Source organism: Capsicum annuum, chromosome 7 (genome assembly GCF_002878395.1).
Source record: "Capsicum annuum cultivar UCD-10X-F1 chromosome 7, UCD10Xv1.1, whole genome shotgun sequence".
NCBI classification, from domain to species: Eukaryota; Viridiplantae; Streptophyta; class Magnoliopsida; order Solanales; family Solanaceae; genus Capsicum; species Capsicum annuum.
The window spans coordinates 5,898,240-5,920,439 of NC_061117.1; the positions used below are offsets into that span (position 1 = coordinate 5,898,240).

At 34.2% G+C, this 22,200-nt stretch overlaps 1 protein-coding gene and 1 pseudogene across 1 annotated transcript; both read right to left on the reverse strand.

Annotated features, from left to right (window-relative positions):
- Positions 1-5,638: 5,638 nt before the first annotated feature.
- On the reverse strand, positions 5,639-11,334 carry LOC107877654 (two-component response regulator ARR12). Its single transcript, XM_016724341.2, has 6 exons — positions 10,125-11,334; positions 9,479-9,631; positions 8,729-9,121; positions 8,558-8,634; positions 7,223-8,431; positions 5,639-5,901 (listed from the first exon to the last, which is right to left on the reverse strand). The coding sequence occupies exons 1-6, from the start codon at positions 10,258-10,260 to the stop codon at positions 5,857-5,859; spliced, it is 2,013 nt and encodes a 670-aa protein (XP_016579827.2). The 5' UTR covers positions 10,261-11,334; the 3' UTR covers positions 5,639-5,856.
- Positions 11,335-13,930: 2,596 nt separating this feature from the next.
- Positions 13,931-14,627, reverse strand: LOC107877031 (annotated as a pseudogene).
- Positions 14,628-22,200: the final 7,573 nt, after the last annotated feature.

Below are 22,200 nucleotides of genomic sequence, written 5' to 3' on the forward strand. Positions count from 1 at the left end.
CCGATAGACCCCCGGCTCAAGTCACGAGACACCACACAAACTCATAGTAAAGCACAGAACTAGATTACCTAACATACATACTGCACCCATAAGTATTAGAAAACAGAGGACAACACACAGATTCGTAATAAAACATGAAACACGGAATCATAACAAGAATAAAAACCCCACCAAGTAATTCCCTACACTAGCGACCCAAACCAGCCCTAGTCTTCTGCCCTAATTCGCGTCCTCCAGACCTTCCTATCTAGGGTCATATCCTCGGTAAGTTGTAACTGCTCCATGTCCCGCCTAATCACCTCACCCCAGTACTTCTTCGGCCTACCCCTACCCCGCCTAAAACCATCCAACGCTAGCCTCTCACACCTACGAACCGGGGCATCCATGCCCCTCCTCTTCACGTGTTCGAACCATCTCAATCGGGCTTTCCGCATCTTGCACTCCACTGGAGTCACACCAACCTTCTCCCGGATAGTCTCATTCCGAACTCTATCCCCTCTAGTCAGCCCACACATCCAGCGCAACATCCGCATTTCTGCCACCTTCATTTTTTGGATGTGGGAGTTCTTAACTGGCCAACACTCCGCTCCATACAACATGGCCGGACGGACTACCGCCCTGTAGAATTTGCCTTTCAACTTGGGCGGCACCTTCTTATCACACAACACCCCCGACGCGAGCTTCCACTTCATCCATCCCGCCCCAATACGGTGCGAGACATCCTCGTCAATCTCACCGTTACTCTGGATCACGGACCCAAGATACTTGAAACTATCCCTCTTACATACCTTCTGTGATTCCAGCTTCACTACTACCTCATTCTCCCGCCTCACGTCATTAAACTTGCATTCTACATACTCTGTCTTGCTTCTGCTCACCCTGAACCCTTTAGACTCAAGAGTTTGCCTCCACACCTCTAATTTGTCATTCACACCCCCTCGAGTCTCACCTATCAGAACTACATCGTCTGCAAAAAGCATACACCAAGGCACCTCCCCTTGAATACGCCGCGTCAACACATCCATCACCAACGCAAACAAAAAGGGACTAAGAGTAGATCCCTGATGCAATCCTGTCAAGACAGTGAAATGGTCTGAGTCTCCTCCCGCCGTCCTCACCTGAGTTTTCGCTCCATCATACATATCCTTAATTGCTCTGATATATGTCAGCGGTACTCCACTCACCTCCAAGCATCTCCAAAGCACCACCCTGGGGACTTTGTCGTAAGCCTTCTCCAGGTCGATAAACACCATGTGCAGGTCCTTCTTTCTTTCCCTATATTGTTCCACCAACCTCCGCACCAGGTGAATTGCCTCCGTCGTCGAGCTGCCAGGCATAAATCCAAACTGGTTTTCCGAAATAGCCACTATCCGTCTCAGCCTCACCTCGACCACTCTCTCCCAAATCTTCATAGAGTGACTCAATAACTTAATCCCCCTATAGTTATTGCAACTCTGGATGTCACCCTTATTCTTATAGAGAGGGATCATGGTACTCTACTTCCAAGCCTCGGGCATCTTTGCCGTCTTGAAGATTTCATTAAACAATCCAGTCAACCACCTTACACCAGCCTCTCCAACGAACTTCCAAAACTCCACCGGTATCTCGTCCGGCCCCGTCGCCCTACCCCTTCGCATCCTGCGAACAGCCTCTCTAACCTCTTCTACCTTAAAACGTCTACAGTAGCTGAAATCCCGACACTCCTCTGAGTGCTCCAGTTCCCCTAACACAATATCTCTATCCCCTTCGTCATTCAAGAGCCTATGAAAGTACGACTGCCATCTATTCTTAATGTGGCCGTCCTCCACCAACACTCTACCGTCCTCCCCCTTAATGCACCTCACCTGATCGAGGTCCCGACCCTTCCTCTCCCTAGCCTTAGCGAGTCTAAACAACTTTTTCTCCCCTTCTTTCCCCTGTAGCCCTGCATACAAGCTCTCAAAAGCGGCCGTCTTAGCTGCCGTGACTGCTGACTTAGCCTCCTTCCTAGCTAGCTTGTACTCTTTCCTGTTTACCCGTTTCTCTTCTTCGTCCTTACTCTCAACCAATTTAGCATACGCCCCTTTCTTGGTCCCCACTTTCTTCTCCACCTCTTCATTCCACCACTAATCCCCCCGATGATGCCCGGCTCGGCCCCTAGAAACACCCAACACCTCACTTGCATTCTCCCTGATGCACCTAGCCGCCCTATCCCACATACTATCCACGTCCCCCCTACACTCCCACACCCTCATTCCCGCCACCTTCTCCCCTATCTCCCACGCATTCACTGGCGTCAAGCCGCCCCACTTAATTCTAGGTCTACACTCCTTACTCCTCCTCTTCCTATTCTTCTTTATACCCAAATCCATAACCAAGAGCCTATGTTGGGTCGAAAGATTCTCACTCGGTATGACCTTACAGTCCTTACACGACGCCCTATCCCCTTTCCTAAGCAACAAAAAGTCAATCTGGGTCCTGGCTATCGCGCTTCGAAAGGTGATCAGGTGATCGTCCTTCTTCGGGAAGCCCGAGTTCACCACCACCAGTCCAAAGGACCTCGCAAACTCCAATAGAGTAGCCCCCTCTTCATTTCTCTCCCCAAAACCAAAACCACCATGCACATCACCAAAGCCTCCCGGAAACGCCCCGATGTGCCCGTTGAAATCTCCTGCTACAACAATCTTCTCCGAGCTAGGCACGCCTCTCACCACCTCCTCCAAAGCCTCCCAAAACCTCATCTTCTCCTCCCCCTCCGATCCCACTTGCGGCGCGTATGCACTACACACGTTCAGGGTAAACCCCCGAATGACCAACTTAATAGTCATCAACCTATCGTTGATCCTCTTCACCTCTACTACCTGACCTCTAAGCTCTTCCTCTACTAAGATGCCAACTCCATTCCTACGCCTCTCGCTCCCAGAGTACCACAGCTTGTAACCATCCACCTCCCTAGCCTTAGACCCTACCCACTTGGTCTCTTAAACACACGCAATATTGATCCTCCTCTTCCTAAGAATCTTCACAAGCTCTATGGACTTACCCTGAAGGGTTCCTATATTCCAAGACCCAACCCTCAGCCTACCAACACTATCCACACGCCCTCCACTACCCCCCCCCCCCCCCCCCCCCCCCCGTGGCCAAACCTTGGCCTCCCTCCCACTCTCGCCCTTTCCTCATCCCCCGCCCCCACCACGGCCCCACGCCCCAACCCCCTCGGATATGACCCTATCCAACCATTACCGCCCACAGCCACAGTAGCAAAACAGCAGCAAGAAATACAAGGCTCACACAAATTCAAATGAATAATCCAGGAACAAAACTAAACTCAACTAGAGAGCAAACACTACTAGACTCAACACCCACAGCCCCAAAAACAGATTCCCAAGCCGATAACCCAAACCAAAGCAGTGCAAGAGACGACTACAGCAACAGCAACAACAGACAACCGACAATATCAACAAATCCAACGCAAGTCAAGGTACAGGGGCTACTACTAGCATAATACGAAGAATGAAATATAATATAATAAAATAAAATAAATAACAAAGGTTAGAAGTCACCGGGTTCTGGGGGATTCCAGTGCTGAGATAGAGTTGCGGCTGCTGGTGACCGAGGGCGGGTGCAAGCGGAGCTGCGGCTGGAGACCGAACTTCGGCTGTTGGAGACCGAATCGGCGGCTGGAGACCGAGCGGCGGCTGGATAGTGAGAAAAACGAGGTGACGGAGGCCACGTGACGAAGATTCGACGAGAAACAGTCAGGCCGGAGCAAAACCTGTCGTTTTGCTTGAGTTTTCCGGCAAACCTCTCGCTGGAATCAGTTTGTAGATTGTCGTCTACTTGTTTCAGTTTCAAAATCGTGAGATCTCGTTGGTTTCCTTCGTTTTCTGGTTAGAGTTGGACGGAAAAACGACGCAGTTTACGCAAACCGATTCGTTCCGTCAACTTTTACCCTTTACAGCTCACCGGAGTTTTCCGGCAAACCTCTCGCCGGAATCAGTTTGTAGACTGCCTTATAAGTACCGATCGAAGTATTTTCAGTATTCCGGCACCGGATCCGACGAAGTATTGATCGAAAAATTAGAGCTACGAAAGGCAGCTCTAGCGGATGGCCAAAAGGTCCCCGAAGTCCAGGAAGCAGTCAAACAGGACTTCAAAACCCAAACCCCGGCCGACAAATTCACCTTACTCCAAGAACTAGAAAAAGAAAGAAAGGCTTAAAAAGAAACCCCTGCCATGAATCTTTTCTTATGATGAGAGGGAAGGATCACTCCTAAAAGCAAGCTTTCTCTTATATACGATACCATCAGACGCGCATTCCTTGGGATCAGAAGGTTTTCTATCTTCATATTACCAAATTGGAGAATCACCAAGGCCTTTCAGCGATTCGACGCGTCCCCCTACCTAAGCTAGACCCCCCCCCCCCCGCACACAGCTTACAACTTTCATCGTACTGTGCTCTCCAAAGAGCAACTCTTCTCAAAATCTCACTCAAAAGGTGCTGAGTTGGAATCGCGACCCTTTCTTCTTTTACTTCACATAGCTTTTCGTCTCCTTGATAGCTGGAAGTTCTCCAAATGTATGAAAGGCTGGAGGACTTTGTACCATCCATTCCGGTGTGGTTGGATTCTGTTCAACAGCCCAAGGACTTGGAGCACATTTTTTGTTCTTTCCACTGCTTAAAAAATATAAATATAAGAAATACAAAATATTTATTTGTATCAAACACAGAGAACGAAGATATAGTACATATCTCCAGTAAATAATTATGTATCTCAATATAAATACATTACATTATATTTTTTCAATAAAAAGACATATACATAAGAGATACAAAAATATGCATTTGTATCAGACACACATAACTAAAATATATTATGTATCTTTAGTACATAATTATGTATATCAGTGTAAATACATTATGTTATACCTTTTTCTATAAAAAATAAAAATAAATATAAGAGATACAAATATGTATTCGTATCAGACAAATATTTAACTTCCTTTGTTATGTTAATGTATCTGATATATTATAATAACTTGTTTTAGACTATACATATTGTAAAAGATATTGTTATATTCAATCTACTTCGAAATAAGTACTCCGCGTTGTTTTGTCTTTATTTTGTTGATATCGTAAAGTTTCATTGAACCATATTATCGTGGATTATACTGAATATGTTGATCATGTAGTAAAACCTATTAACTCTTTTTTTTGAGTGATTCCAAAAACATCATTATGACATCTAAATATAAAGTTGGATGGAGTAATTTTTTCCAAGACATTGTTAGTTTTGACACAACATCAAAGTACTCAGAACTTCATCACAACATCAAAGTAATCTACAGCACCCTATGGAAAGAAAAAGATGAGATAAGCATCCAGAACACCCGAACTACGGTCAAGGTTGCTACGACACGCTCCAACTTTTGTGCTGACGTGGCACCTTCATTGCATAAAATGAAATTCACGTCGGCTAGAAAGGTTGGCAAAAACTCACTAAAGTTTAGTTCAGGGAGTAATAGCGCCCCCGTGAAGTTGGAGTGTGTCGTATCAAATTTGATCATAGTTCAAGGGTACTAGATGCTTTACTCAAAGAAAAAATGATAACAAGAATAGAGCTTTGATCTTGGAGAAGTCGTCGCGAAGCAAACGAGCTAAGAAGCAGCAAGCAATTTGCTTTAGAAATGGCACTGTCAATAACAACACATCATTTCCAGGAGAAAATAACGAAACAGAAAGCGCGATAAAAGCCTGCGAAAATACTAAATATTGACACTATAACTCCTAAAGGAGAAAATTAGTATTGCTGCAACCTAGCTAGATCCTCTTCTTCTTGCTGACAGCTAACAGAAAACTTCATAGTCAATTAATTATCAAATCCATATTGTTCCTTCAGCTAACATGCCTCCATCTTGCTCCTACATTGTACAAGGCAAAAAAATTATATAATGCACCAGCACGTAACCGTTGTGTCATGCAGTGTTAAGATAGATCAATCGCTTTCTTGGTAATGAAAGTCATGAGACCGGGGGTCCATCGGAAACAGTCTCTCTACTTCATCTGAGGTAGTGGTACGTACTGTGTATACTTTACCCACCCTAGACCCCATTTTGTGGGAGAACACTGGGTATGTTGCTGTCTTCTTGGTAATGAATGAAATGAAAGAAGGCAAACAAGAACCTGACGAGCAAAATTAAAAAAGAGAATCTTTTTGAATTTCGATGCCTAGTGACCCGTGATAACCTAAGATTAGTGGTGATTGGACAGATGTTGTAAATCGAAAACTAGGATCTGATGGTATACAAATAAGAGTCATGGCATTCAATCGCATACGGCAAAATCCTTTATGATGCACCAGAACTCGCTTACCTTTATGTCATGCAGTGGGAAGAGCACAAAAAGTTTCAAAAAAATTCCCTTTTGTTTTCTTGGTTATGTTTGCAATGAAATAAAATCAAGGATCTTTACACAGATTTAACTGAGATTTCCAAGATGCAATCATCATAGCAAAGGGAACAAAGTGCGGAAACTTAACAGTGGCAGATCACACTAGAACTTGATGAGTGAAAGATTTTGATGCTTAGTGACCCTAGATAAAGAAAGACAAGCGGTGATAGGATGATGGAGAATCTCAGAAACTGGAATTTGATCTGATGGTATACAAACAAATAAGAGTTGTGGAAAGAAATTCAAGAACTTTTAGGGGCACGAGCACGAGCAAACGTAGATGAGAAGTCTTAGCGTTTTTGAAATAGAGTTAACTCAACTAGAAAAGAGGCGAAATAAGCAACGAACTCAGAAGTAGAAGAACACAATAGACATTGACTATAGTTTTATATACGTGTAGAGGTCGATGTAAGTATGCACCTCATTAACATCAGATTTACAGCCAGATGAACCCCAGGGGGAAACAGTGTTTAATTGTGAGAAGCTATAGGAAGAGATAGCCAACAGAGCCATTTCACTCGGCCTGCTTTTGTGGCATTGGTTGTTATTGTTGAGGAAGCAAAAATATATCATCACACCCTCAGCAGATTTTTTCATGATGCAAAATCTCTTAGTTCTTTTCAATTTTGGGCGAATGTGTGTGTATATATCGTATTCCAGCTATAAATTTAACTAATGAACTAGTAAATCAGTTTCATCTCTTAATCAAATCATCTTACATTGAACAAGTGTTTGTGCCGAGGAAAAAAATTACTTTGGAAGTTTCAAGATTAGAAAAGGTGATTATCATACCCGTTTCATGGCAGTCATTAGATCATCCAGGGAGTCATATCCTTGTGGACTAAAACCAAGAACGCCTTGCTTTGTTGGCTCCAAGAGGTATTCTTCATTTGACCTTGTCCTTGAACCTGGGGTCAACTTTTCATGCTCGTTGTGCTGCACAAGTGTTGAAGAACCTCCATTCGATCTACCAATCAATGACATGTCTGTCCTTCTGCTGAAGTTCTCGTTGCTTTGGTTCATATTGTGGCTTAAAGAAGCCATGCTACCATTGTTGGGAACCTGAGAGCTGAAGTTATTGCCGGGAGTATTATTTGAGTTGTGGGAATAAAGTTGTTTATTGTCGACCCATGATTGAGACGGTATTTGATTCATACTCTGAACAGCACCAGTCATATTTTGACGGTATTGGATTTCTCCCCTTGAATCTTCAAACGGAGGAGAGACTGAGTTGGGGAAAGTAAAATCAAGAGGGCTGTTCTGTAAATGAGTCGTCGTTTCCGTTGAACTATCTTGAGGCAAATGGCTGCTAATGAAGGATTGAGTCAATGGGAAAGAACTCGACTGGAACTTCGATAACTGAACGGAATTTTGCCCATGTTCCAGAAAGTTAGAAGAACCATTAACACCGGTATTGAACGAATCTGAGCTAAACGGAGTCATGTTTGGAGAGTGCTGATTTCCAAATCCTCCCCCAGTCAGTGGCTGCAGGGGATTCCCTTGAAGCAACATTGGATTATTTGGAACATTGGATAAGGAGTTACTCGAGCAACCGAGCACATCAGATGTAAGCAGCCTCGACTCGTCCAAAGGAATATGCGACGTGGACTTAGTCTTCTGCAATTGATCAAGCTCCAATGATGCAGGAATGCCTTGAAATATACTAGCATTCTGGCTAGCAGGTGGAATGTTTGGTTCCATCTTTGTGAAAGCATTAACGGGATTGCTCAAATTTTGACCATGACTAGGTTGGAGCAGTTGAGATGCTGTCAGGTTGCGAATGGTTAGACCAGCAGCACTATTCAATCTGCCAAGCATGCCCCCTGAACTGTACGATGACAAGGCCGCATGAGTATATCGTCCTGATCCACCCAATGTTCGAAAATCTCCAAGCCCATCCAGTGAGCCCATTCGCACATAGTCCCTCCCCCCTAATGCAGCAACCATGTTGGCTTGTTGAGTTTGTACTGAATTGATCCTTTTCAAGTAAAGCCTATACTTCTGTAGCACAGAAAAGAAAACCAGATTAACATAGCTGCTTTGGATTCCGCAACTACTGCATTATTACTTTTGTGTAATGATCAAATAGAACAAATGAAATAACAAAGAAGGAGCTAAGACTAGTGCCTGGAGATGGCTTGCCACATTTTCCCTCGTAAGCCTGTCAACATTCATCAGGTCAAGAATCCTCTTTGGGACAGCTTCTGCATCAGAGATAGGACAGAAATAGCCATTTAATACGGGAACCTTCATAAGCAGCATAGACGGAGAAAAACTTACTAATGCTAAAGAACTCACTTTCGATGCCCAACTGACCGACAGCTGCAACAAACTTCCTGTGAAGCTCTATGGACCAAACGACACGAGCTCTCTTTTGAGTTGTTGGATCTTCATTGTCATTTCCGTTTTCATCATTCTCATCTTCTTCATCCTTCCTTTTCTTGTTACATTTTCCATTATGATCTGCATTACCGGTTGGTGATTGCCCTCGACCACTTTCTCCACTTTCATGATTAGATTTGACATGATTATTAGACTTGCTCTGGGTCTTAGGCTCAACCTTCTTTCTTCTGATCACATGTTGCCATATATTCCTCAACTCCTCGATCCGCACAGGTTTCACCAGATAGTCACAAGCACCATGACTGATTCCCTTCATTACAAGCCTGGTATCGCTGTTTGCAGACAACACTGGACCCAAAAAGAAAAGTTCAAACATCGACTAATTAAGAGAATCTCAAGTGCTTAATCCAAACATTACCCTAAAGATCCTCTTTTACAAGTGAAACAAAATGCAATTAATTACTCGAATCCAGAAATATAGAATCACAAGGAAGCAAAAAGTTCCTTTATGTTGGCTTAACCGTATCATATCCAAAACCTACTAGCCCAACTAATCCAAATTCGCTCCGTGTTCGAACCGAGACCTCTAGTCAAAAGTGGACGGATCCACTTCATCCCACAATATCCATAGATCGCAAAAAGTTGAAAATGAAAAGAAAATAATAGATCCTATATAAATAAAATAACCGACGATATTCTACTTACTTATGACTGGAAGATCCATCTCAAGACCAACAAGTTCAAGAAGTTTAAAGCCATCCATGTCAGGCATGTGAACATCACTGATTACCAAATCAAATCTATCTTTGTTCTCCCTCAACATCTTCAATGCCATCCTTGCCTGACTTGTGGTAGTTACTGTCCAAAATCAACAAAATCTTCTTCAGAACAACAATTCAATTTATCGAAAAATCTTGAGGAAATGACAAAAGATTCAGAAAACTAGAAAGATCTCAAGAAAATCCTAAAATGAGAGATAGACAGATAGCAAATGATTCAAAATCTTCCAACAAATTTGTTTTCAGGGCTAAGATTTAACAAATCTATATGTTCTTGGGAATTGAATAATGTACAAAATACAAATCCAAAAGCAAAAGCAAAAAAAGTAAATCAAAACAACTCCAAATCCAACTACCCTTGTAGTTCTATTCATTGATTGTTGAAAGGAAATGGTCAAATCAAATAGAAACATGAACCATACATGACACAACAAAATAAAGAAGCAAACTTGAAGTCAACAAACTGTACATGACCATAAGTTATAAACAGCCAAATAGTTTTCTTTATTTTTTCTCAGATAACAAAATCATAATAAACCAAAAACAAAGAACTTCATAAGCATGAAGCATACCTTGATACTGGCATTTTCTGAGCAAACTATCCAAAAGCTTCAAACAAATAGGGTTATCATCAACAGCAAGAACTCTCATACCAATTGGGAAATTATCACCACCTCCCATATTCCCTCTAATCTCTTCCACAGTCATTTTCTTGAACCCCACAAAAAAAAAAGATTTTCCACACCAAAATCAAAAAAAGTTCAAAACTTTACCACAAAACAAACATACAAAAAACAAATCACTTTCTTGAATCTTTCTCAAAACTACATAAAACCCCAAATTGCCTTAATAACTCCAAACACACAACAAAACTAACTTTCTTGAATCTTTCTCAAAATCCCACAAATCCAAACTCCCCTTAATAAATCCAAACACACAAAAAACTCCACTTTCTTGAATCTTTCTCAAAATCCCACAAATCCAAATTCCCCTTAATCAATCCAAACACACATAAAACACCACTGTCTTGAATATTTCTCAAAACCCCACAAATCCAAACTCCTTAATAAATCCAAAAACACACAAAAAAAAGTAACTTTCTTGATTTTTTCTCAAAACCCCACAACCTTAAACTCCTCAATAAATCCAAACACACAAAAAACACCACATTCTTGAATTTTTCTCAAAACCCCACAACCCAAAACACCTCAATAAATCCAAACACACACACAAAAAAAGTAGCTTTCTTGAATTTTTCTCAAAACCCCACAACCCCAAACTCCTCAACAAAATCCAAAAACACACACAAAAAAAGTAGCTTTCTTGATTTTTCTCAAAAACCCACAAATCCAAATTGCCTCAATAAATCCAAACACACAAGATAAGTAACTTTCTTGAATCTAAAAGTACTGAAAAAAGATCAAAGATTGACACTTTAAATTGGTTTTTGTACTAGTAAGTAAAAGAAAGTCACATGTACATGTGGACAATGATGGTTTATAGCCAGAACAGACTGATTGTTTTCAACCCAACAATACAACAAATCATAGAAAAGAAAAATACTAATTTTCAAGTCATCACAACTATAACTTTTTCTTCTTTTTTTCCTTATGTTTGTCTTTTTGCTTTTTTTTTCCCCTATATGCTATATGCAACCACCACCCCACTCCCCTACTCTCTACACCCCATCTTGATCTACCATTGGTTGTTAATAAAATAGTGCTTAAAAAAGATATGGAGTATATCTATATGGAAGTGAATAATAGTGGTTTAAACTTTTTGTACTCCCTTGTTCCATTTCGTTTTATATTAATTGTTCTTTTTTTTTATACGATTTTAAGTTATCGTGAATGAGATAAGTATTTTTTCTGTTCATTTTTTAATTGTCAGAGTTTCCATTTTAAATGTCAAACAAAACGTTAGCCTTTTTTTACCCCTTATTCTATTTCATTCCACATTAGTTGTTCAGTTTTTTATACAATTCTTAAAATATCTAAGATAAGTATTTTTTCTGTTTACTTTTAATTGTCAGAGTTTTCATTTTAAGTGTCAAATAAAACGTTAATTTTTTTTATACTTTCTTATTTGAAGGACATAGTGGAGAAGTAGAATGAACAATTAATGAAGAATCTTTTGGTTAATTATTCAAGATATAAATGCTAATGATATTCTCTTAGTCTTAGGTATTTTTTCATTTATAGAAATCATTTAATGCCTCCATTTTTATTAAGTAATTTTGAACTTTCTTAAAATGGGCTCGTTTTTATTAAGTAACTAGTGAAATTATCCGTGCTTTGCGCGGTTAATTAAAAAAAATTAATAGATTTTACTAATTATATATAAAAATATTAATTTTATAAACTGTTAGTTTCTCATTTTAATGAAATAGTAGGTAATATTTATACTTAGATCAGAAAAAATAATATAGATTTATATTTTTATCCGAAATAATGATATGGTCTTTCGTTTTTTTCTCAATTTATACAATTGAAATACTTTACATCTTTTGAAGTAAGCCTTTTATATGTACATAGTTGAATTAAAAAAAAAAAAACATGAATTGTGGTGTAGTGGTGAGACTACTATGCCCTTAATTAGAGGTCTTGAATTCGAGCCCAATATGAATTGTGGTGTAGTGATGAGACTACTTTGCCCTTAATCAATGATTTCGAATTTGAACCCTGGGTGGAAATAGAAAAAAAAAAGTAAAAACAATTAGGGTGTATGAGTGTTGAAGTAAATAGAATAAGAGGTTATATTTTAAAACAATAATTTACTGTATTAAATTTAAAATATTGTTTTTTATTTTAACTTTCATTATCTTTTGTTTGAGTACTTATCTTCCGTACGAATATCAATTTCTTTTAAAAAGTTTTAAAATTTCTATGTCATGTTTTTATTATTACATTCGTTTATATATTATAAATAAATATTTTAAGAAATTTTGAAAATGAAACAAACAATAATTATGAATAATATTTAAAAGTAGAAGTTATAAAGAATTCAAATAGCTTTAATGTAACTATATTAGAAAGAGTCAAAAAATCGAAACTATACAACATAGTTACATTAGCACTTAAACAAAGAAAAATAGATTGTTTCAACAATCAAAAATCATTATATCGTGAAATTTAACAAATGTTATAAGCAATTGATTATTAATTTAGTGTCTATTGTAAGTTGACTTTTTGATCAATTACACAGAAACAACACATTTAAAATATCTACTATCAAGATTACTTCATGTCGTGAAGATTTTTTTAGTTATACTTATTTTCCAGAAGAATAAAAATACTTATAAAAAATGCTAAAATTAAAAAAGCACATAAAAATGAATAGAAAAGGTTGAGAATGAAATATTTTTCGCCTTTCAATACTCCTTTCGTCTTACATATTATAATTCACAAGGTGAAGATAGAGAAGAGAAAGAACGAAAGTCTTCATGAAACAAAATATGAATTTATATAGAAAAATAGCGGAAAGCCATAAGACTTTCAAATTGAAGTTTGGGTGTTATAAACATAAAATTTATGGGAGTTACAAATGTTATTGAAAGTAAAAGTTTAAAAAGTACAAGTTATGAGTAGTTACTCCCTATAAATACATTAAATATTAAAAAAATTTTAAATATTAAAAAATATTATTGAAAATCCTACATTTTACTTTTAGCTAAATATTGTTTACCCTACCGTGCACGCAGGACATAAGGCAATAAAAATAATGCAGAATATTCCACAAATAAGCACAAACTAAAATGAATTGAGTGATGCAATTTAAATGAATAATTATACCTTTCAATTTTCCATTAATATATATAATAATTATATATTAATTTAGTAACTTATACATAATAAATTATTGTGGTTATTAACATATTTAATGAAATTTAATAAATAGAATAAATTAAATCTTGAATTGTTTGGATGAATTGTGCAATTGATTCAATTAATAGCATTGATAATAAATTAATTAAGTGACTATCTTTAATATTCTATAAAATTTTATAGTGAATGTTTCAGCTTTATAAAATTAAGAAAAAAACCAAAAAAATCACAAAAAAGATAAATATGACTCTAGGCTTTAGAGAGCGTTACGTCAGCAAAAGTATAATCCTCCTTTATATATATAGAGAGAGAGATTCATGTTAACTTATATATGACATAATTATTCGTAATCAAGGAACTAATAAACTCAATGTATATTTCTTTCGATAAAATTAATATATCTTTAATTCAATTTTTTAAAAAATGTACCTTTCTTCGTAATCATATTCTTCCAAAATATGTCGATACAAAATTTAATCATTTAACTAATAGACAATACAATGCATCTTGCTTTTGATAAAAGCAACATATTTTTATCTCAATTTAAAAAAAAATTAAAATTGCACCTTTCTTAGTAATCATATTCAACCAAAATATGTCTATACATATTCAATTATTTTTTAAAAAAATTAATCAATTAAAACAAATAGTACTAAAAGAGGAAAAAACTAAAATTTATTCCCCATTAAATTACTAATGCTCTGGTAAACTCGCAGGATAAACAGGCATATCCGTAACAACCACACAATAATAGTTATAACTACTTATCATATCCACCGACACTGTCTTCCACTGCCGCAAATAAGCGGCGGCACCTATACTTTCAGACGACGGTGCGCATTCTTAACCATAACAAAAAAATTGATTATCCCATTTTTCTCGCCCTTTTTATTCCTGAGCCTATAACTCAAAAAATCCAAATAATTCTATGACAAAAATCCTCCAATAAAATTAAATGTTGGAACCTTTGCGATTCCAACAGTTTCGTTCCCCGAAGAAGTTTTGCATTGAACCCTCATCGTTAGATGACGTGCATGTATAGGCATATCAAAGATCAATTTCTCGTTCCATGTAGAAAAACACACCTTCTTTATCCATCTTTTTTGTTTGTTCATTGCATGTTGTAGATTTTGTCTTGATATTTACGAAAGCATTCTTCTTTATCGGTTGCTTTCGATTACCAAGAAGATTCTCATAGGATATCGCCATTATTTCTAGCAAATGCGCTGAGGATGATGAATATGGCTTCATAGTGATGATAAAAATTCCCTACTTAATTGTTGTGGCTTTTGGATTTCATTAGTTTACTCACAATAAATTCAAATCTTTAAGGCCTGACATATTATATGATGCATATGTGATCTAGTAAATAAGCTATATTTAAAAATCCTCAAAAAATATTAAAAATATATCAAAAAAAAAATACAATATATATATATACTGGTTGATTGATTATTTTTTAAATAAATGAGAAATTATTTTTTAAAAAATAAAAAATTTATGGGAATATGAAAAGAGACGGAAAGGTGAAGAGATAATAACAAATTTATAATTATGTGATGTTTAAGAAAGTTAGTCAAATTAAAGAGAATTTATTGTGTGTCTTTTGGAGGCATTTTATAGAGCATATAAATGAAAAAAACATGATAAAAATAATCAAAAAAACCAAAAAAAAGAAGAAGATTAATAGCATTAGAGGCCTCTCAAGTATGTCACGTAGGATTAGTTAACATTCCCCTTTATATATATATATATATATATATATATATATATATATATATATTAATTTTAACCATTTTTAATGTTTCATCAAACTCTGCTAATACAGAATACTTTATGTATCGAATGTCCTTTTATTTCTATTCTTGAAATGCCTCATTTTATGAAATGATTAGTTAGTCTATTAGTCAAAGAGTTTAAACTATATTCATATACTATCAAGTTAAATTATCTATTGTAATTTTAAGATTACAAAATCTCACTTATTTCAAAAAAATACTTTAAAATATTTTTAAAGATCTAAGGATTACATCAATAGTGCACAAAATTTAAACTTCAAAATAAAAAATGTTACTTCGTATATATGTACAAGTGTAATTGATTTATATATCAAATTTTAATTGACTTTGTCTCTAAATAATTTGATTTAGAATCCTTAAATAATTTACAGATCATCTTGTTATTTATTTAAATATCTCCCGACAAACAATAGTGACTAGATAAATATTTACTTGCATTTCTCATACCTTTAGAATCAAAACGTAAAACTTATTTATTTTAAAAAAAAACACACATTTGAGAGGAATATATAAGTATGATTATAACTTTCTAAACATTTGGTGTATTATAATAAAATTTGTTGTCTTAGAAGAAATTTAGAAGTAATTAGTAAAATTCGTACTCTATATTTTTATCTTTTTTTAACAAAGTTGAAACATAATTATTGTTTGAATTTTTTTGTTTTTTTGAGGGAGCATTCACTAACTTTTCAATAAATGTTGAATATTTTTAATGAAAAATTTAGTATAACAAATACAGGATATATTGTATATCTTTTCTGTTTTTAGGACTTTAATCACTTCGTTATATAAATAAATTAATGAAATTTTATTTTTCATATCTGAATTTCTAATTGTTCCTTCACTCATACCCACACCCTCCATCACCCACACAAAATTATGGAGATTTTCTGAAAAATTAGTCAAAGTAGCAATTTAAACATACATTTAAGAGTAACTCAATAAAATTAGTGGTCTAAAATCAATTGTATTAAAACATCTATATTTTTTCATATTTTTTATTTATATTGTATTATTATTGAAAACATAACGTGTTTGACTTCAAGTTGTAATATTATTGCCTATATTATTATTAGAGCGAATTAAATGAATTTAATCAGATGTTGGTTCTTTTGCTTTAATGTAATCTTTTGGATGATGTTGTAAATATTTCATTTACTAATATGAAGATGTTAACAGTATATTTCAAAATTTTAAAATAGTAAAATAGTATCTAATATAAGTTTAAACTTTTGATAGTTCACCAACATGGGTTGTGGTGCAGTAGATGGAGTTGTTTCACTCTTAATAAGAGGTCGAGGGTTCAGCCCTGGGTATGGTAAAACTCTGTTGGGAACGTTACCACCTTAATGGGCCCTACAATGCGCGATCCGGATTAGTCTGGACTCAAATACGGACACTGAACACCGAATAGAAACCCCCCAATAAAAAATTTTTGGTAGTTCTATTTTCAGTAATGGCAATAGGACCAAATTGAGTAAATTATTTAAATTTTGAAAGAAAAATAAGTAAATACAATAACATTTACCAAACACCTATTTGTCTTCACTTAAATTATATAAAAGTCACGATAAGTGATGAAATAAATGAAATAGAGGTTTTTTTTTTTTCATAGAAATACTTTACTTTTAAATAAATCTCACATAACTTGAATTTAAATTAATCAGATGAGTGAATCTTAAATATCATGTAAATTAAAAGAACCTATAAGTTGGCCATATTTGGTTTCTTTTCTTTAAAATAAGGAACAATGTCATGTCATGAAGTCTCCCTATTAAATTTTATTGTCTAGTAAAGTATTAGCCAATAACATGTGCAATTAAATACCATTTTGACTATAGTGTGTTTTAGATGTTACTACTAGCTTTTGAGATCCCAAAATAAAGTCAAATTTTCTTTTATTTTTATTTCAACTTTTTTTTTTTGTGTGTTGAGCCGACGGTATTTTGAAACACCTGTATTTTTATGAGGTATTGATAAAATCTGTATATATTTTATTCTTTTCAAATCTTAATTTATAGATTATATTAAGTATGTTATTGATGTTTTAGGTGATACTTTTTATCAGAAATGACAAATTTAGTTTATAAAATCTGGCCTATCTGATCAATTTAAATTTGAATGGGTTAATGATATGTCCATTTACCAATTTGATTAATTTTGATTCATCAAATTCAACTCATCTAAGAAGTGAGATGATATATAGCATAAATTAATAAATGAAAAACTTTTTCTAAATATTTGTAAAAAGATTTTTTCTAATTACAAAAATCAAGGGGTGGGGGTGTTTGCTTTATTAGGTAATTAAATAAATCATAATAAAAAAAATAAGGAAACCATGGTAATAAAAATTGGACGGATTGGACTATGACACATTTTTTAATTGATTCAGCCTATTTCAGTTCAAATAACCATTAAATGGCTCGTGGATCTGTCATTATTAACTCAACTTACTTTAATAATTGTGATGTTCCAACCAACCTTTTCACACTTTAACTAAATTTACGTGATATCTATAATTTTTTACCAGCAACAAATATCAAATAACTCTGTCTATCAAAGCTACAACAGATAGACAATCATTTGACAACCATACTTTTTATCGGAGCCAGCCTTTGACAAATGGGGTTCGTTTGAAACCTCTTCGACGAAAAAATGTACTATTTGTGCATGACTAAAGTTATTTTTTATGTATATATATATTAGATGTTGAACTCCTTCGATAATTTTTTCTTTAAATTTTGAACCTTGTTAATCAAAATTCTGACTTCGCTTCTAAATTTAGAATAATTTCTTGAAAAGGAAAAACTTTGTGTGGAGTGTCTACCTTTTAGGTGGTAAGAGCTAAGTTTGTAAGTTCTATTTTGGTTTGGGACAATGATTTTTCTCCCACCTTATTATAAGAGGTTATGATTTCAATTTCTTTAATACTACTATTTTTTTGTGTGTGACAAAAAAATGCAACAATTGGTTGTTTGTTGCTTTGTTGCTTATAATATGCTTAAAAAAAAATTCATCATCTGTGGAGAGTTGTAAGTACTTTATTTTTATTTTTAATGAGAGTCTCGTGTTCTAATTATGTATGAAGTTTTTGTAGAAAATACTTTACTATGTCCCCATTCCGAACCTCGATATGAGATTTACGATGCAAATTCAAATTTAATTAGGACCCAATATAAATATTGAGCGAAACATAAAAAATCTCATAATTTTTAAGAATTTTAATGAGACGTTTCGAGATCTCACGACTATCAATATTAGACCTCTAGGAATGTGCGAACCTTTCCATAGAGAGCGACTTACTCTCTCCCGCTTAATCAATCTACTTAACACAAATTCAAATTAGTGAAAGCCAATGAACTTCAAAGTTCAACTATCGAATAGTTTATTTGAACTGTTTTTTCATGAGATTGATAAGTAGATACGGAGCTAGAAAGGCGTAAGTGCATACTCTAGTAACTAATAAAATAGATTGCGAACCATTAAATCTCAAATTCAAAGCAAAAATGTAAGGTTATTTCTTCTCATATGTCAAAATCTTGATGAATTGAGTTAAGTATCACGTGAGATTAGTCGATATGTTATGCGCTCAAATAAGTTCAAACTTCAAACACTACAATTATGAAAAGTATATACGTGAACTCATAATTTCACAAGTACAACAAATTCAATATCACATTTTTTTTTAAAAAAATTAAAACATACTCAAATGAAATGAAAAAAAAAAAAAAGTCAACACACAAGTTTTCAGTTTTCAAGTGTCAACATGAGTTGTGTTACTCCATCCCTAATCAAAAGTTTCGAATTCGACCCTAAATATAGAGAAAATACTGTTAGGAGCGCGCGATTCAAATTAGTTGAGACTCCAACACGAATATCAAACACCTGGTAAGAAATCAAAAAAGTTTTCAATTTCAATCAAAGGTTTCGGATTCGACCCTAAATATGAAGAAAATACTGTAGAAGCACCATCCTCCAAAATGATCTCTGTAATGCACGATTTCAATTAGTTAAGATTTCAATACAGATATCAAACACCGACGAAAAATTTAAGAAAAAAATAATCAGTTTCAAGTATCTAAAGTACTACAGTACACACTGCAATAAATAAAGTACTAGATACCTTCAACGTTTCGATCTGTGATTGGCTGTAAACTGTAACAGCGGGTCCCAGATAAGAAATTCTGCTCCTTAATAAATGACACGTAGGGTTGTGGGCCCCATTTTTGGAAATTGGTCCTTAATGATTCTGACACGTGTACTTTTGTGGGACCCAATAATAAGATCAAAAGGCTGTGAAATAGTCAGCCCAAAATTAGAAAAATTATGTCATAAAATTCCTCTTAAACCCTTTGAAGGAGAAAAAGTCTTCTTAATTTTTTTAAAAATAATTTATTAAAAATTTTAGATTGTATATGGAGCATACAAAGAATAGGAGACTTGAAACAACGATAAAATAATTTTCATGTAATTTATAGATTAAGGGTTTCAGTCGTAAACTTGATACGTAACACTTGTGTTAGGAAAGACTGCATGCGTTTCACCTCTTATAGTGTGGCCATAGTTTTTTTTTTTTGTGATTTCTAGATTAAAGATGACGGGACTGATCTCATCTATTTGTTAGGATAATTTTATTAAACATATATAAAACTAATTTACTAACGTATAAATATGAATTAAATAACTCTAATTGGTATAAAACTCTAATCGTATGAAATCGCGTGTTTGAAATTATCCGTCTCATGTATTTTATGCATTTTTCTTAAGGCTCGAAGGAGGAGCTAAGCTTCGTTCGATCAGCGCACTCAACTTGCTTTTGTATCTTATGATACCTAATAAAGTATATCTTCATATCTTAAGGTATATACATAAAAAACACAAAATTTTAAGCTCGAAAGAGGAGCGAAGCTACGATTCGATCAGTGCACTCAACTTGCTTTTGTATCTTATGGTACCTAATAAAGTATATCTTCATATCTTAAGGTATATACACCAAACACATGATTTTTTAAACTCGATAGAGGATCTAAGCTACGATTCGATCAGTGCACTCAACTTACTTTTGTACCTTATGGTACCTAATTAAGTATATCTTCATATCTAAAGGTATATACGTAAAAAAAACATGATTTTTTAAGCTCGAAAGAGGATCTAAGCTACGATTTTGGTCCGTGCACTCAACTTACTTTTGCATCTTATGGTACCTAATAAAATATATTTTCATATCTTAAGATATATGGGCAAAAAACACAATTTTTAAAGCTCGAAAGAGGAGCTAACCTACGATTTAGATAATTTGTTTGTCTAATAAAATATATTTTCACATCTTAAAGTATATATATAGATAATTTTATTTCAAAGTTTTATATAAGTTTATTCAAGAATTATAAAGTATTAGAGTGGGCTCAATTCACTTTATTATATATTTAGTGGAATCCAAACTAACACATCATTATAGTTGGTGAGTACCAACTAGCTAGTCACCAATTGTAATATTTATCTTGAAAAGACATGAATATAAAAAATGTACTTCTGTCAATTAAATATAGGAAAAATAAAATAAATACACACCTTAACATATTATATTTACACAAATTTCTACTCTAACAAAATAATTACAAAAATCTCAATTAATTCTGTATCCTCACTAGATTTATTGGAAGCTAATTATATATTTTTATAAATGAAAAAATATATCTTCGTTGAATGTATCGAGAACTAATTATGTATCTCAATATATCTAAAATCGAGATTTTCAATGATTATATAAAATATCAATTTTTTTTGTAATTAAGATTCAAGCAATCAAGATTTATGTTGTTTGTCCTTAAATCTATGTGGTCGATATAACACATTTAGGGGAGAATTCAGTGCTTCAATATTGAGTTCATTCGAATCTAATCAATATTTTTAATGTAATAGATAGAATTTTATATAAAAATCGCAAAAAATTCTAGAAGCTTTGCTCGAAGGCGGGGGGATAGAGAATTATTAATCATATTTTTTCTATTAATTTTTACTCGTTCACTATACTAAATATAGATGTCCAACAAAACTTATTCAGTTTGAAAAAATAATGAATAATTTACTCATTTCTGTCCATTTTACCCTTAACATTAAATATGATTCATTATTCAATATATTTTTTCAAAACATTAAATTTATAATATTCAAAAAATAATATGATATAATTATCCTATCATTTATTATTTTTTAAATTTATGTATCAAATCAATAACGAACAACTATTCACGAATGAAAAATAGTGATATCATGTCAACCTTTATCATTCTAATACTAGCACTAATAAAGTAATTAACAAAGTACATTAATTGCACACATGATTACAGCATAATGATCAAACCCCAAATTGACTTATTTTTTACAACTTGGCTACTCATTAGATTAATGTCAAATATTTAGTAATTATTGTTGCGAGAGTCGATAGATATTTCGTCAAGTTAGTTAGAATATAAAAAACTGACCTGAATATTATAGTTATTAAAAAAACAACAACAAAAGAACCTAAGTATTAATCATGGAAATCAAGGATTTAATTTTCACATAATACTCATTTTATTTAGAACCATATGTTCTTTTTTATTTGTTTTCTCATCTCGAATATTGTTATTGTCCAGTATTCTCTTTGCGCTCGATGTGAATTTTTCTATTTAGATTTTTTCAAACGACATTGTTTAGTAAAAATTAAAAATGAATAAGAGGCTCATGGGATTGACGTATCCACAATATTTCAACTATTAATTAATTGGTAATCATATGGAAGTCACAAATGACACGTAAAATGAGGAGATTAGTGTTAATATAGGAGTATTATATACCACTAGAGTTAGCTTAAAAAAAATAATTGGTGATTCAATTATTTAAAAATCACAAAGATAAAACAATAATAAAAAAACAATAGTAATTAAAATTCTATTAAATTTTAATTCATATTAGGGAGATGATTAGATATAAAATAAAATATTTTCAACTTATCGAAGATGCGACTGTAAAGAATATATATG